A 12,970-nucleotide genomic window follows, 5' to 3' on the forward strand; every position below is an offset into this window, starting at 1 on the left:
ATGGATGGGTGGGTGGATGCATAAATGGATGTGGATGGGTGGATGGGTGGAAGGGTGGAAGGATGGTGGATGGATAAATGGATGGTGGATAGACAAATGAATAGATGGACAAATGGATGAATGGATGGTTTGATGGATAGATGAATGGATGGTGAGTGGATAAATGGATGGTGGATGGATGGATGGTGAATAGGTAAATGGAAGGTGGATGGACAAATTATTGGTGGATGGTTGGACAGATGGATGAATGGGTGAATGCCTGGATGGGTGTGTGGGGAGATGGTGGATGGATAGATGATAAATAGATGGTAGATGGATAGATCATTGGTGGATGGTTGGATGGAAAGATAAATGGGAAGATGGTAGATGAATGGAAGAAGGGATAGATCATTGATACTTTGCAGGATCTCAATAAATAGTTGGTAATGAAACCATGTCAAGTTTCTGGCAAAGATGGCTTTCCCCAAGGAGGATGCTTACCTCACAAAACGACTTTGTCACCCAGTTCCCTTTCTTCTTTCTTTTCCCAACCCCAACCTCAATTACAAAATTGTGACAGTCATTTTCCATGTGTCTTCCTCTCAGAGAAAAGTGACAACCCTTGGCAGTCCTAGTTCAGTCCTCCAGTGAGCTCGGTTACTTGACCAGCCTGTGACATCCAAGTCTGGAGACAAGATCGGTCTAGTTGGAGTTCAGAGACCCAGGGAGACAAAGCCCATCTCACAGGTGTGAAGACATGTCCTGGAGCCAGCAGGGCAGTCCTGAGCACCTCCAAGGGCTCTGGCTGACTCTATCCCAGGCACCCATGTGCTCTCCTCCTCTCTTGACCTGCTGGAGTCCATTGCCGTGACCTCGACGGGTGTTTACAATCTCATTTCAAAGATGTGATTCCCTTCCCACAGTGTCAGGGCTCCTCTCCCACTCCCTGGATGCCTCTGTTGTATAAATAGAAGCAGAAACCTCTGACAAAGCTGGTGTCGGTGGCTAAGAGCTTTGCTGTGACTGGGGCGGCTGCCAGGGCTCCAGACCCTGGTCTGAGTCCCCACTGTGCCCTCCCCAACCACGGCCTCAGGGGAGCCCTGTCCCACCTCCTCCAAAGCCTGAGGCTGCCCCAGCCAGTCAGATCATGACCTTCTTATCTCAGCCCCCTGTGGAAATCCCATAAAAGCTGTGGGTTCTCCACCCAAGCGCGCGCGCGCGCGCACATACACACAACCCACACGTGTTCTGGCATGCCCTGTGATTCCTGCTCATAGGAAGGCTGCCAGAGACCCCTACATCAGAAGCCCCACTACTGTGGGGTATCACCTGGACACACTGGGGGTCTTCCTTCTGCATGACCCTAGCATGTACTTCCATGTTGTATTTTGCAAGAACTGTAGACATACAGAAACATCGCAGGCACGGTGCCGAGTCCATCTCCTCTCCCACTCCCCACTCCCAGGGCTGACAAGCCCCAGATGCAGCCGCATTCATCAGAACAAAGATCTGCCAGTGTGAACTCTGGACTTTGCCCAGATTCACCCGTCTTACCACCTGTCTGGGATCCTGTCCTAGGTCCACCTGGCCCATGCCTCTCGTGCCTTCGAGACTAGGAGGAGCTTGGTCAGGCTTTTTGGGTTTGCCTGATGTTTCCTGAATCTTTGGTGAGAGGGCCTCCATGGGTGTCCCTGGAGCATCTGCTCAAGGCCAGTTGGTATCCACCGCCTTCCCCCTGGGGTGTCCACAGCCCTGACCCCTCCAGCAAGGTAGGGCAGGCCAGGTGTCTGCCACACCAGGACACAGCCTTCCCAACCTGTGTGGAGGCTGCGTGCCCCATTGAAAACAGACTTCCTTTGCCAGAACAAACTGCCGCACACTTTTTTGGCCATGGGTCCTGTGGCCTCTCCTCAGAGGGTTCTTTTCCTTTGGAGCAAGGTGAAGGCAGGTGACAAGGTGTTCTCGGCCTTTGGGACTCCGTGTGTGATGAGCCCTTTCCTCTCTGGGCAGAAGGGGAAATGGAGGCCTGAGGGGGAGGGAGGCCTGGGCAGGGTCACACAGCCAGCTGGTGACAGAGCAGGGCAGGACCAAGTTCTGCTTCCTCCAAGTTCAGGCCCCCCCCCTCCACTCCACCCCAAGCACGCCCTTCCCCTCGAATGTGTCTAGCACCCTGGCCTGTCTGCCTGAGCCTGATAAGCAGCCAAGCCCTTGTTCGGGGAAGGAGCAAGGCCGCAGGCTCACTGGCTCTCCCCTTATCTCAGAAGAGGGAAAGCGGGCAGAGGCAGAGGCAGCCTCCTCCAGTAGGAGTGCTTCTAGCTCCCTGGGCTGGGATCAGGCACTTAGGGCCTGAAGAAGGGCCATCAGGGGCCCCAGCCAGCTTGGCGCAGCCCGAGGTTTCAGGGAGAAAGGCACTGGTGTGGGTACTGGGTTCCAGCCATGCTCAGGACATGCCAGTCTTCCCCAGGAGACTGCAGGGCCCTGCACAGAGTGTAGGGGAGGCTGTAGGCCGGGACTCTAGCAGGGTGAGCAAGCAAGGAGCCAAGCCCACCTGGAGAAGAACATTCTCTTGGGAAGACAAAATAAAGGTGGGCTCTGCGGGAGGGCGGGACAGAAGGACAAGGCTCCGTGTTCAGGGCACACTGGCATTTATTCATGGAGGCCTTAGACCATGCCTGCCTGAGAACTGACGGGTTGTGTGACCGAAGCAAAGTGAGGCAAGGGCGTCCAGCGTCTGGGGGAGTGGCTGGCCTCTGAGAAAGGGGGCAGTGAAGGCTGCTGAGTGGGGAAGGGTGGAGAGCCAGCCCCATGGGCTCAGATCCTGCAGATCCTGTCCCAGCCCAGGGCCACTGGAAATGAAAGATGAACAAGACACAGTCCCCGCCTCAGGGAGCTTCCAGGCTGGGGAGGGGACAAATCGGGAGTGGACAGAGGCAAGAACTCCCCGGGCCAGGCACTGACCACACCCAGATGCCAGGGCCTGGACCCCAGCCTGAGGAGGAGACAGGGGAAATGGCAGGTGCACATGAACAGAGGAGCAGCTGCAAATTGCCTAAGGGGAGGACAGGGGCTGAGTGTGGCTGGAGGACAGGGAGCAGCTGCCAGAGCTGGGAGGGCAGCAGGTGGGACAGGCCTGTGTGCAGGTCAAGCAAGGACATAACCCCAAGAACTCAGAGGGGCCCAGGCAGGGCTAGGTGGTCATGAAGCAAAGGGCTGTGCCCTCAGCCTGTGTGTACACATACCTGTGCACGCATGTTTGCACACATGCACCTGCCTATGAGTGTGTGTGGTGTGCGTGTGTGTTGGTGTGTGCATGTGTGTTCATATATGTGCACCTGTCTGTGCATGAGTATTTGTGACTGTGTGTGTGTGCAGACACATGGGTGGGGGAAGCTGCAGGCTAGGGCTCTGGGTTCCCTCCAGGAGCCTCTGATGGTGCAGGGACAGATGCTGAGGGCTGGACTCAGGGAAGGCCTGAGGGGAGCGGGGGTGGTGGGGGGAGGCACGGGATGGTAAATGTGCGCTTTTTGGTGACAGGTGTGTTGGTTGTTGAGTGAGTCTGAGTGTGTATATGCTACTGGCTGGAGCCCGTCTCGATACTCCCCTTCCTCTGCCTGCCTTGGCTTTGGAGCTCGCAAGCTTGAGGAGGCATGGGGAAGAGCCCACAGCCACTCCTCACAGCCTCTCTTCCCTCCCCAGGAGAAAGCCCACCCACTCATCCCCGTCCCAAAAAAGAAGTTCTCAGGCAAGGATGTGGATGGGGAGGCAGCTGCACTCTGTGTCAGGAGCCACTGGGTGCCCCAGCACTGTCCCAGCTGCTGCCTAGGAGGAATCTGGGGACATGCAGGTCACCCACCCCATGCCCAGCATGGAAGGCTTGTACAGACCCACAGGTGCAGTGCACTCACAGAGTCTGAGGAGGCCTGGCTGGGGTCCAGCCTCTGCAGAGCCGCCACATGCTCTGTGCTTCCAGGCCTCCCTCAATGCCCCTCACATGCCTCTGTCCGCTCCTGGCCCACCTCACCAGTTCCTTCCCGAGCTCCAGCCCTTCTCCACTGCTCTTCTGCAAAACCACTTCCCCAGCCTCAGTTTCCCCCTGCCTCTGGGGGCCTGGGTAGCCTCCAGACCAGCCCCTGGGGTCTGCAGGAACCTGGATGCTGAGGCCTTCAGCATTTCTAGGGCTGGGCGCAGGGGGCTGGTACAGGGCACTGAGTGCTGTGGAGGCCACCGATCTGGAGCAGGTCCCAGAAGAGGTGGCCATTCCTGGAGCTGGGATGAAGAAGGGGAAGGTGTGCAGACAGAACAAGAGGCACAGTGCACAGTGTATGGGCCAGAGCTGCCACCCAAACAGGCCATTAGGCTGCCAGACGCTTTGGGCTTGGACATCTGGGTCAGATGCACTCTGCACTGCTGGGGTCCAAGGAGGAGGTTTACTGGTTGTATCTACCATGCTCCGTATTCTGTCCCTGCTGGGCCGAATTCCAGTTTCCTTTTGGCAGTGCACTACTGCTGACCCAAGACGCTCAGTTCCCGGTGCACAACGCGAGGGTCTGGTACATGTGGGCATTGCACAATGGTCACCACTGTCTAGTTGATATCCATCCCCCCGCAGGGTTCCCGTTGCCAGTCTTGGGGTGGGAGTTCTGAAGCCCCATTCTCTCAGCAGCTTCCAAACATGTGAGACAGATATGTTAGCAGAGGTCCCCAGAAGTCCCCCTCGATTGGGGGATTGCACATCACATCCCCAGGATGGACTTTTTCCAGGCCACAGATCTCTACTCATTGACCTGCAGAGAGATATTTTGAAGCCTCCCCACTGGGGCTGTGCCATTTGCTTCCTGGGCCCCGCGAGCACCTGGGTGTCCTCCCGGGTACATACCTAGCCGCATGGCCTGGCCACAGGGGAGACGTCCATTTGTAAAAGGAGGTCACACACTGTCCAAGGCGCAGCCCCAGTCCCTTTGCCCCCAGCAGTGCTCAGGGCTCAGATCCTGCACATCCTGGCCAGCACTGGCTGGGAGCTGGCCGCAGATGGCCGGAGTCTCAGGGAGGGCTGTCCAGCACTGCTCCTGGACTCCTGGGCTGGCTGGCCCCCGGGTACTTTCTCCTGATACTCGTCCTCCTCCACGGGTGTTCTGCACCAAGGGCAGACCTGCCTGGCCACTCGGTGACTGTGAGTTCAGGATGCACGCCCACCCCGGGGGCCCAGGCCCAGCCCAGCAAGAGGCCACGGCGCCACGGGCCAGGCTCTAGCACCCAACCCCTGCTGGGCCTGCCAACCCGGTCGCCTCTCTCCACAGCCACGCGGGAATCTGCCTTTGTGCACGCCATCGCCTCTGCCGGCGTGGCCTTCGCTGTGACGCGCTCATGCGCTGAGGGCTCGGCGGCCATCTGTGGCTGCAGCAGCCGGCACCAGGGCTTGCCGGGCGAGGGCTGGAAGTGGGGCGGCTGCAGTGAGGACATCGAATTTGGCGGCATGGTGTCTCGGGAGTTTGCCGATGCGCGGGAGAACCGGCCAGACGCCCGCTCCGCGATGAACCGTCACAACAACGAGGCTGGCCGCCAGGTACAATGGCAGCTCCTGGCGGGTTCTGGGGGTGTGTGGAGTGGGGCAGTGTCCTGGGGCTCCTGGCCTGCATGTTCTCGGGTGCAGAGGGGTCATCCGTCCAGGCCCTGTGCATCCTGCAGGGGCACAGACACAATGGGGTCTGGGGATGCACCCTCTGACAACATTCCTGAGGTCCTGGGGAGCCAGAAGCTCTCTGAGCTGGACATGTGCCCTGGTCCCCTGAAGGGAGGGCTGTTGGTGGTGGCCAGGCTAGGGAGCTGCTCCCCTGTGCCAGGGCTGTGTGAAATGGCCCAGTCCAGCTGCTGCACCAGGGTCGAGGGTAGTCCCACAAGGTGGCAGGGTGGTGGGCTCAAGGCCTGCCCTGCAGGAGTGCCTGCATGTCCCAGGAGAAAGACAGCGAGGTCCATACGGCACTGCGTGGGACATTGTGTGATAAGGAAGGGCACACACAAAGTGACGTGGGCACCTCAGAGGGGCCACACCCCAGGCTGGCATCTCAAGAAAAAGCCTTCTGTCGGCAGTGGTGCTGAAAACAGTGTATGCAAAGGAACACAGTTCTCTAGGTGGAGGGAAGCCAGGAGCCTTGGGGCAGCCCCAGTGCTTGCCTGTGAGTGAGGTCATCTGGTAGAACAGCAAGAAGAGAGCAGAGGAAGAAGAAACATGGGGCCCAGCAGGAAGGATGGCATCTGAAGGTCACGGGGAGCCGATGGAGCCCTGAGCACTTGGTGGAGCCCAGAGAGCCCAAGCAGATTCAGCAGTACAATGAGGGGCTGGCCTTAGAACCCAGGACTGCAGGGGACTGCGATGTTTGACTGCCAGCAACAAAAGATGAGGTGACTGACTCATCTTTCCGTCAGAAACAGGACAAATACAGGACGCAATGTGGGATGTGTCCTGTTAAAAGCATGGGCTGCCTGTCACCTGACTTATCCCGGGGAAGACAGTGCAGTGCTGACAAGAAATAGGGTCTTCAGTGAAGGGTGCTGGCCCATTGGATCACCGTATGTAGGAATGAAAGAAAAAAAAAAAAAAAAAAAAAAAAAAAAAACCCTTAACCCCTACCTCACACCATATATAAGGTCAATTATGAACCCAGGTGGCAAAGGTAAAGCCAACAAAGAAACATGGTAGGAAGAAAGCATAGGGGAACATTTCTGTGAACTTGGAGTAGGCAACGGTTTCCCAAACAGGACCAAAAATCTCTCACAATGAAAGAAACATGTAGCAATAATGTGGACCACATGGAAGTAAAGTACTTGGGTTCATAAAAGGACGGGTATAAGGGTGTCAGAGGCTGAACAGGGGACTCCATGCAGCTGGAAGAGAACACGATGGGAGTTTCTGGGGAGCAGGTGTTCAATGGCTGGCAACTGGTGAACTTCTGTCCAGTTTTGCATTTACAGCATATATACTAACCCTAACCCTAACCCTCCCAGAGCCAACAGCCCCACCAAGAGTGCTATCTCTAGGAAACCATGCCTCAGTTTAGGCTGGGACCCTGGGGAGTAAAGGAAAACCAGAAGGAGACCAGCCCTTGCTCACATGTGCAGGCTCAAAAAATCTCAGTATCTGAGAGCAGATTATGGTGTACCCCAATTGCTGGGTTTTCCACACACCTGGAAAAGGCAGGCAAATCCTCTTTGGAGGAGGATCGCCTTTTTCAAGTCAAAAAAATGTTTCTACGACTAATTTCTTAAACACAGCATTCAGCACATAATCAAGAAGGATAGCCTGTCACATGAGCTACTGATACAATGAGTGATCATTGGCAAAACCCACAGGGACAAGTCCACAGGGACTCCAGATACTGGAATTAGGAGATGCAGATGGTAAACAAAGAAATATGCTTCCTTAAGTTTACAAAGCCAAACTGCAAGTCTGAATGTCTCAGCAGGGAACCAGAAACTGTAAGTCATAGAATGTACTTGGGAAGGAATCACATGGCCATTGTAGGACTGAAGGGTCTATGAGGAATCCCAAAACAGAAGCATCCCTCTGCACCCCTGAAACTCAACTAAAATGACAGCAAATGAATATTACAACACATAAGAACAAAATCACACCTGACAATGGAAACCAGGGGCTAACGTGGCAGCAAAAGTTTTCAGACTAATAAACTAATCCATGAATACTTGGGTCTTAGGAGAAAGTAGAATCTTAAACCAGTAGAGGAGAACTCTGAGAACCAACCCAGGATTTACTAGTATCAGGTATCTTGAAAATTAGAGATCAATAATGGGGCTAAACATGGGAAGATGGGCTGATAATCCACTTTAAAAGCAGTTTATAACCCACCAGATCTTCTGTCCAACTCCTTGCAACCAGGAAAAGTCCCTACCCTTTACCATGGTGGAAGTCTGGAGGTCTGTTCTCCAGGAAGGGCAAATCACAGTGTGTCTGGACCGAGGGACACCAAGGACAGCCTGGGGAAGGTAAGGTTTCCTGAGAGAAAGTTGTCTCCATCTACACACATCTTTCTCTTCCTAGTCTCTGTATCCCACAGTGAATCTTGATGACCCTCTCCCCTGGGGATTGGATCAACCCAAGAAGAGACTCAAATGAACTGACCTGGGGTTCCCCCATGAAGTAAAGTGGCCAGGTCACTCTACAATGAGGGCCTATGCTGATAAGCCCCCACCAAGCACATGAGCCCCCAACAGGATGTGTAGTGTTCTCCTTTTAAATATGAGCAGCCAGCCAAGGATCCCAGGACATCTGAGGAAAGCCGCTCACAACCACAAAAGTGAAGACCAAAACAAATGAAAACAGAACTTGTGAGAAAGAGACACTGTAAGGAGAGATGAAAACTTCAAATACTGCCACTACTCCAGGTGCCTGGCTGGTTCAGCTGTACAGTGTGTGACTCAGGGTCATTAGTTTGAGCTTTGCACTGGGCACAGAGATTACTTAAATGTTTTTTAAATGATTGAAAAAAGGGAAAGAAAATTAAAACTGCCACTATCCCCAGAGAGATAAAATACTCTTTCCATAAAAATGAAATAGGGTGTTAAATTAAAAGAAAATGTTATTAAGAGAAAAAGAAAGCTGCTGTATATAAAAGTAGAATAGCAGAAACCAAACTCCCCACACAAAGGTTGGCAGATACTTGAGACACGAGTCCATGGAACAGAAGGAAAAAGACAAAGAGATGGAAAATAGGAAAAGAATGGAAAACAAGGAGGATCTGTCCAAGAGAGACAATGATGAACATGAAGAAGAGAATGTTGGCAAAGAAGGCAGGAACATTCCCAGGACTGAGAATCACAAGTTTCAGACCAAACAGATCCAGTAAGTGACCCTGGCACGTGAGAGAAGAGACCCATATCAAGACCTATCACACCTTGAAATTCACAGGGAAGCCCTCTATGCTGCGGGTTTCATGGAAAGGATCAGGAATCAAAGTGGCATTCAAGCTCCCAAGAATAGCAATGGAGGCTGGAAGAAAGATGGAGCCATGCTTCCAGAGTCCTAAAGAAAATAAGATTCTCAGCCAAGAATTTTATACCCAGCTCAACCATCTTGTCCACTTTTTACATAGAAAAGATGTGTTTTCAGGCATGCACATTTCACAAAATCTACCAGATAGCCTCTGAAAAAGATGTCTTGAAGAAGCTGAAATCACAGAATATGCAGCATGTTTGGGCATGCACACATCACAAAATCTACCAGATAGCCTCTGAAAAATTTATCTCCAAGAAGCTGAAATCACAGTATATGCCGCATGTTTGAACATCTCAAAGAGGATATTCAGATGATTTAGGGAGGGTTTGAGTCTGAATCTGTAATAAGTATGTAAAAAACAGCAACAATAAAATTCTGTAGAAAAAGAAAGGAATCCTACCCTGTCGTGGGGTTTGGCTGGGTATGACTTTAACACGGTCCCAATACCGCCAGTCCTGGATATCACTCTAGCTGGATTATGCTTCCACTTTAGGGTGGAGGGGGCTGGGCAGTTGTATGCTGGAGCAGTGGGGTGATGGTGAGGAGCTGACTTCCCACCCTCCATGGTGAGAGGGGACACATTGCTGGAGCCCCCAATGCTCAAGAAGGAGCCAGACAAACATTCCATTGGACATGCAAGAGGCACGGTGTTGCCTTGGCTGGTCAGGAAGGTGCTGTGCACAAGTGGGTGTGGGAGCGAGTCTCAGAGACTCTTGGACTCCTCAAGGTATAAGCATATATAATTTTGATAAAAGTCGACCTGAAGACACCGAAGAGGTCTGTCCTCTGGAGAAGAGAAGAAGAAGAGAAGAACATAGATATGAGATGGAAATGAACTGGGGGAAGGGATGCCAGATAGTACTGACGCCCAGAAAGGGCCAGTATGAGAGGGACACGTAAAAGAAACAGGAGAGAGGCAGGGTTTGGATGTAGAGCCCACTGTACACCGGCCAACAGGAGTATAATGGGACTCACGCACTTGGCTGTACACTTCCCTGTAGCCACAATGAAGGAGGAAACGGGTGGTATTAGCTTTAACATTAAATTTTATCAAGGCGGATCTACCAACCATCATGGTATCATTGCAGTAGTGATCACCATCACTATTGAACTGGTGAAGGAAGTAGTTTACATCCTCTTGCCTGAGGATCTCCAGGGCTCATGGGTGGCAGGCATCCACCACAGTGGTCCAAGCAACGGTGGACAGGTAGGTTTGAGTTACACACCCCTTCTCCCCCAACCCCACCCCTTCCCTCCAATAGAAAAGGGAAAAAATGTATCCCTCAGCTGTTGGCCCTCAGGGCCCCAGAGTCCCCCAACCTCGTCCCTCCACACTACCTGCCTCCTCTTGGAATTCCCGTCCAGCCCCATAAACCCAGCTTCCCAGACCCTGAATGTGGGCTGCTCAAGCCACTCCCATTAGTCATGCTCAGGTACTGGTCAGCCCCTGGCCTTGCCACCAGGTACATGTCCTCTGGGCTGTGGTGTCAGGCTCTCCCAGTCAGCATTAATGTCCACCCTCCTGCATGCCCAGACCAGACCATCAGTTACTGTCACTGTCCCTTCCTTCCTTCACGCAGTCGTACAGGCTGCCTGTATAGACCCAGCCAGGAGACAGGGGAGGCTCCCAGGCCCTGCCCTCCAGGAATCTGGGGTCAGCCAGGGTGCAAACCCACAAGAGCACCTGCACCACAGAGAAGAGGCGGCACCGGGAACCCGCGAAGGGCCTTTATGGAGGAGACAGGTTGCCTTGGGCTTGCCAGGAGCACATGGGGTGGGGGCTGGGACGGTGCAGGCAGGGAGCGCACCCCTGGGGAGCAGGCCCCTGCACGGATGGTGAGAGCCAGAGAGGGGGGTGCGTGGGGCCCGCCCTGACGCCCCCCGGCACGCTCCTGCAGGCCATCGCCAGCCACATGCATCTCAAGTGCAAGTGCCACGGGCTGTCGGGCAGCTGTGAGGTGAAGACCTGCTGGTGGTCGCAGCCCGACTTCCGTGCCATCGGCGACTTCCTCAAGGACAAGTACGACAGCGCCTCGGAGATGGTCGTGGAGAAGCACCGCGAGTCGCGCGGCTGGGTGGAAACCCTGCGGCCGCGCTACACCTACTTCAAGGTGCCCACGGAGCGCGATCTGGTGTACTACGAGGCCTCGCCCAACTTCTGCGAACCCAACCCCGAGACCGGCTCGTTTGGCACGCGCGACCGCACGTGCAACGTGAGCTCGCATGGCATCGATGGCTGCGACCTGCTGTGCTGCGGCCGAGGCCACAACGCGCGCACCGAACGGCGCCGCGAGAAGTGCCACTGCGTCTTCCACTGGTGCTGCTACGTGAGCTGCCAGGAGTGCGCGCGCGTCTACGACGTGCACACATGCAAGTAGTGCGCCCGGCGCGGGGCTGTCCCGAAGGCGGCGGGGGGCGCAGCTGGAGTCCTGGGCGGGGACAGGGCTCCTCCCGGGATGAGGGCGGGGTCTCTAGCTAGGGTCCTGGACGGGTTAGAGGCTCCTACGGGACAGGGACAGGGGTCCCCAGCTGGGGTCCTGGACAGGGGCAGGGCTCCTCCCAGGACGGGAGCGAGTCCCCAGCTGGGGTCCTGGACGGGGTAGGGTCTCCTCCCGGGACAGGGGCGGGAATCCTCCCTGGAAGGGGGCGGGGGTCCTCCTGACACGGGCGGGGCCCCCAAGTGGGGCACCCGGATGGGGGCGGGGTCCGCCCTGAAAGCGCTGATTTCTTCCTCGATGGGGCGGGGCTCCTCTCTGGGGGCGGGCCTCCGGGTGGGGTTCCTGGATAGGGGTGGGCTCCTCCCTAGTAGGGCGGGCGTGGCGGGAGGAGTAACTGTATGGGGACCATGTCCTTAGACTGGTTCTGGTTTCTTCCTTGAATGGGGCGGGGCTTCTCCCTGGGGGCGGGGTTCCAGGACTGGTACTCCTGTAAGGGAGGAGAGTCCCCTGTGGTAGGGCCCTGGGGTTCTACACGGATGCGGGGCTTCTGGGTGGGGGGGCGGGGTTCCGTGGGTGGGGCTTCCGCGTGGGGAGGGGTCATCTCGGGGCGGAGTGCCCAGCGGCCGTCCTCCTCCCCACCAGCACACCTGTGAGATTTCAAGCCACTTGGCCTGCGCGGAGCAGAGACCCGGCAGGCTGGCCTATCTCCTCCCAGCCCTTCTTCTGGGCCCTGTGATCCAACCTCCAAGTCGGGTGCTCCGGGACAGTTAAGGGGTCTGGAGGCCTTGTGGCACCCCTCCGTCAGCCGGGCATCTGCCGGAGCCCCAACCAGAAGCCCAACCAGACAGCCGTCACCCCGCCCAGCCCCAGGAACCTGGACGGGATTGAACCAGTCCTGCCTGGGGAAAGCACGTGGGGCCTAGCCGCAGAGGGGCCTGGACCCAGAGGCCTGGCCCTGCCCCTGCTGCTGTGTGCCCTGGCCTCGGACCCCTGGGCCCTCTTCCTGTGGCGCAGCACCCCCCAGGCCCCACCCTCGGCTTGACCAGCCCAGATCTCTACATTGCCTCTGATGGAAAGTCTCACCGCCTGGCCTGCCCTTCCCCTGCCTCAGAGGCTCACTTCGATTTGGGTTGGGTTGTTGGGGACGGTTGGGAGGGTGAGTCCACACCCATGCTGCGGGCGAAGGCCCCTCAGTCCCCAGAGGGGTGGTCACCATCCCACCCCCTATGGCCAGGACTGACCCCCCCCCCCCGGCCTGCTGCTGTGGCTGTGGTGTCCAGGAGCCTCTGGCTGGTGGCTCCTCTCCTTCTGACTCATCCACCCTGCCTGGGAACAGTAGGCGGAGGGACCTCCCCCGGGGGGCTGCCAGGCAGAGACCTCTGCTCCCCCAGCCTCTGCCACTGTGAAATGTCTCCCAGCCCCGGCTGGAGGGCCCTCGCCCAGGCAGGGGGAGCAAACGGTGCGGCACCATGACCTGCACACCTCTGGGGACACCACCTCCCTCGGCCTGGAATTCTGCATTTGTGATTTTAATGTTATTTCCAAT

At 56.0% G+C, this 12,970-nt stretch overlaps 1 protein-coding gene across 1 annotated transcript in view; it reads left to right on the forward strand.

The window, feature by feature from the left end:
• WNT3A (Wnt family member 3A) overlaps positions 1–11,983 on the forward strand; it is a 40,875-nt gene extending 28,892 nt beyond the window's left edge. Inside the window, exons 3-4 of the mRNA XM_059416284.1 lie at positions 5,277–5,542; positions 10,885–11,983. Of these exons, the coding sequence (XP_059272267.1) occupies positions 5,277–5,542; positions 10,885–11,364 (746 nt within the window). The 3' untranslated portion in view covers positions 11,365–11,983. The remainder of the gene's footprint in view (positions 1–5,276; positions 5,543–10,884) is intronic.
• Positions 11,984–12,970: the final 987 nt, after the last annotated feature.

The sequence above is a fragment of the Mustela nigripes genome, chromosome 12 (genome assembly GCF_022355385.1).
Source record: "Mustela nigripes isolate SB6536 chromosome 12, MUSNIG.SB6536, whole genome shotgun sequence".
NCBI classification, from domain to species: domain Eukaryota; kingdom Metazoa; phylum Chordata; class Mammalia; order Carnivora; family Mustelidae; genus Mustela; species Mustela nigripes.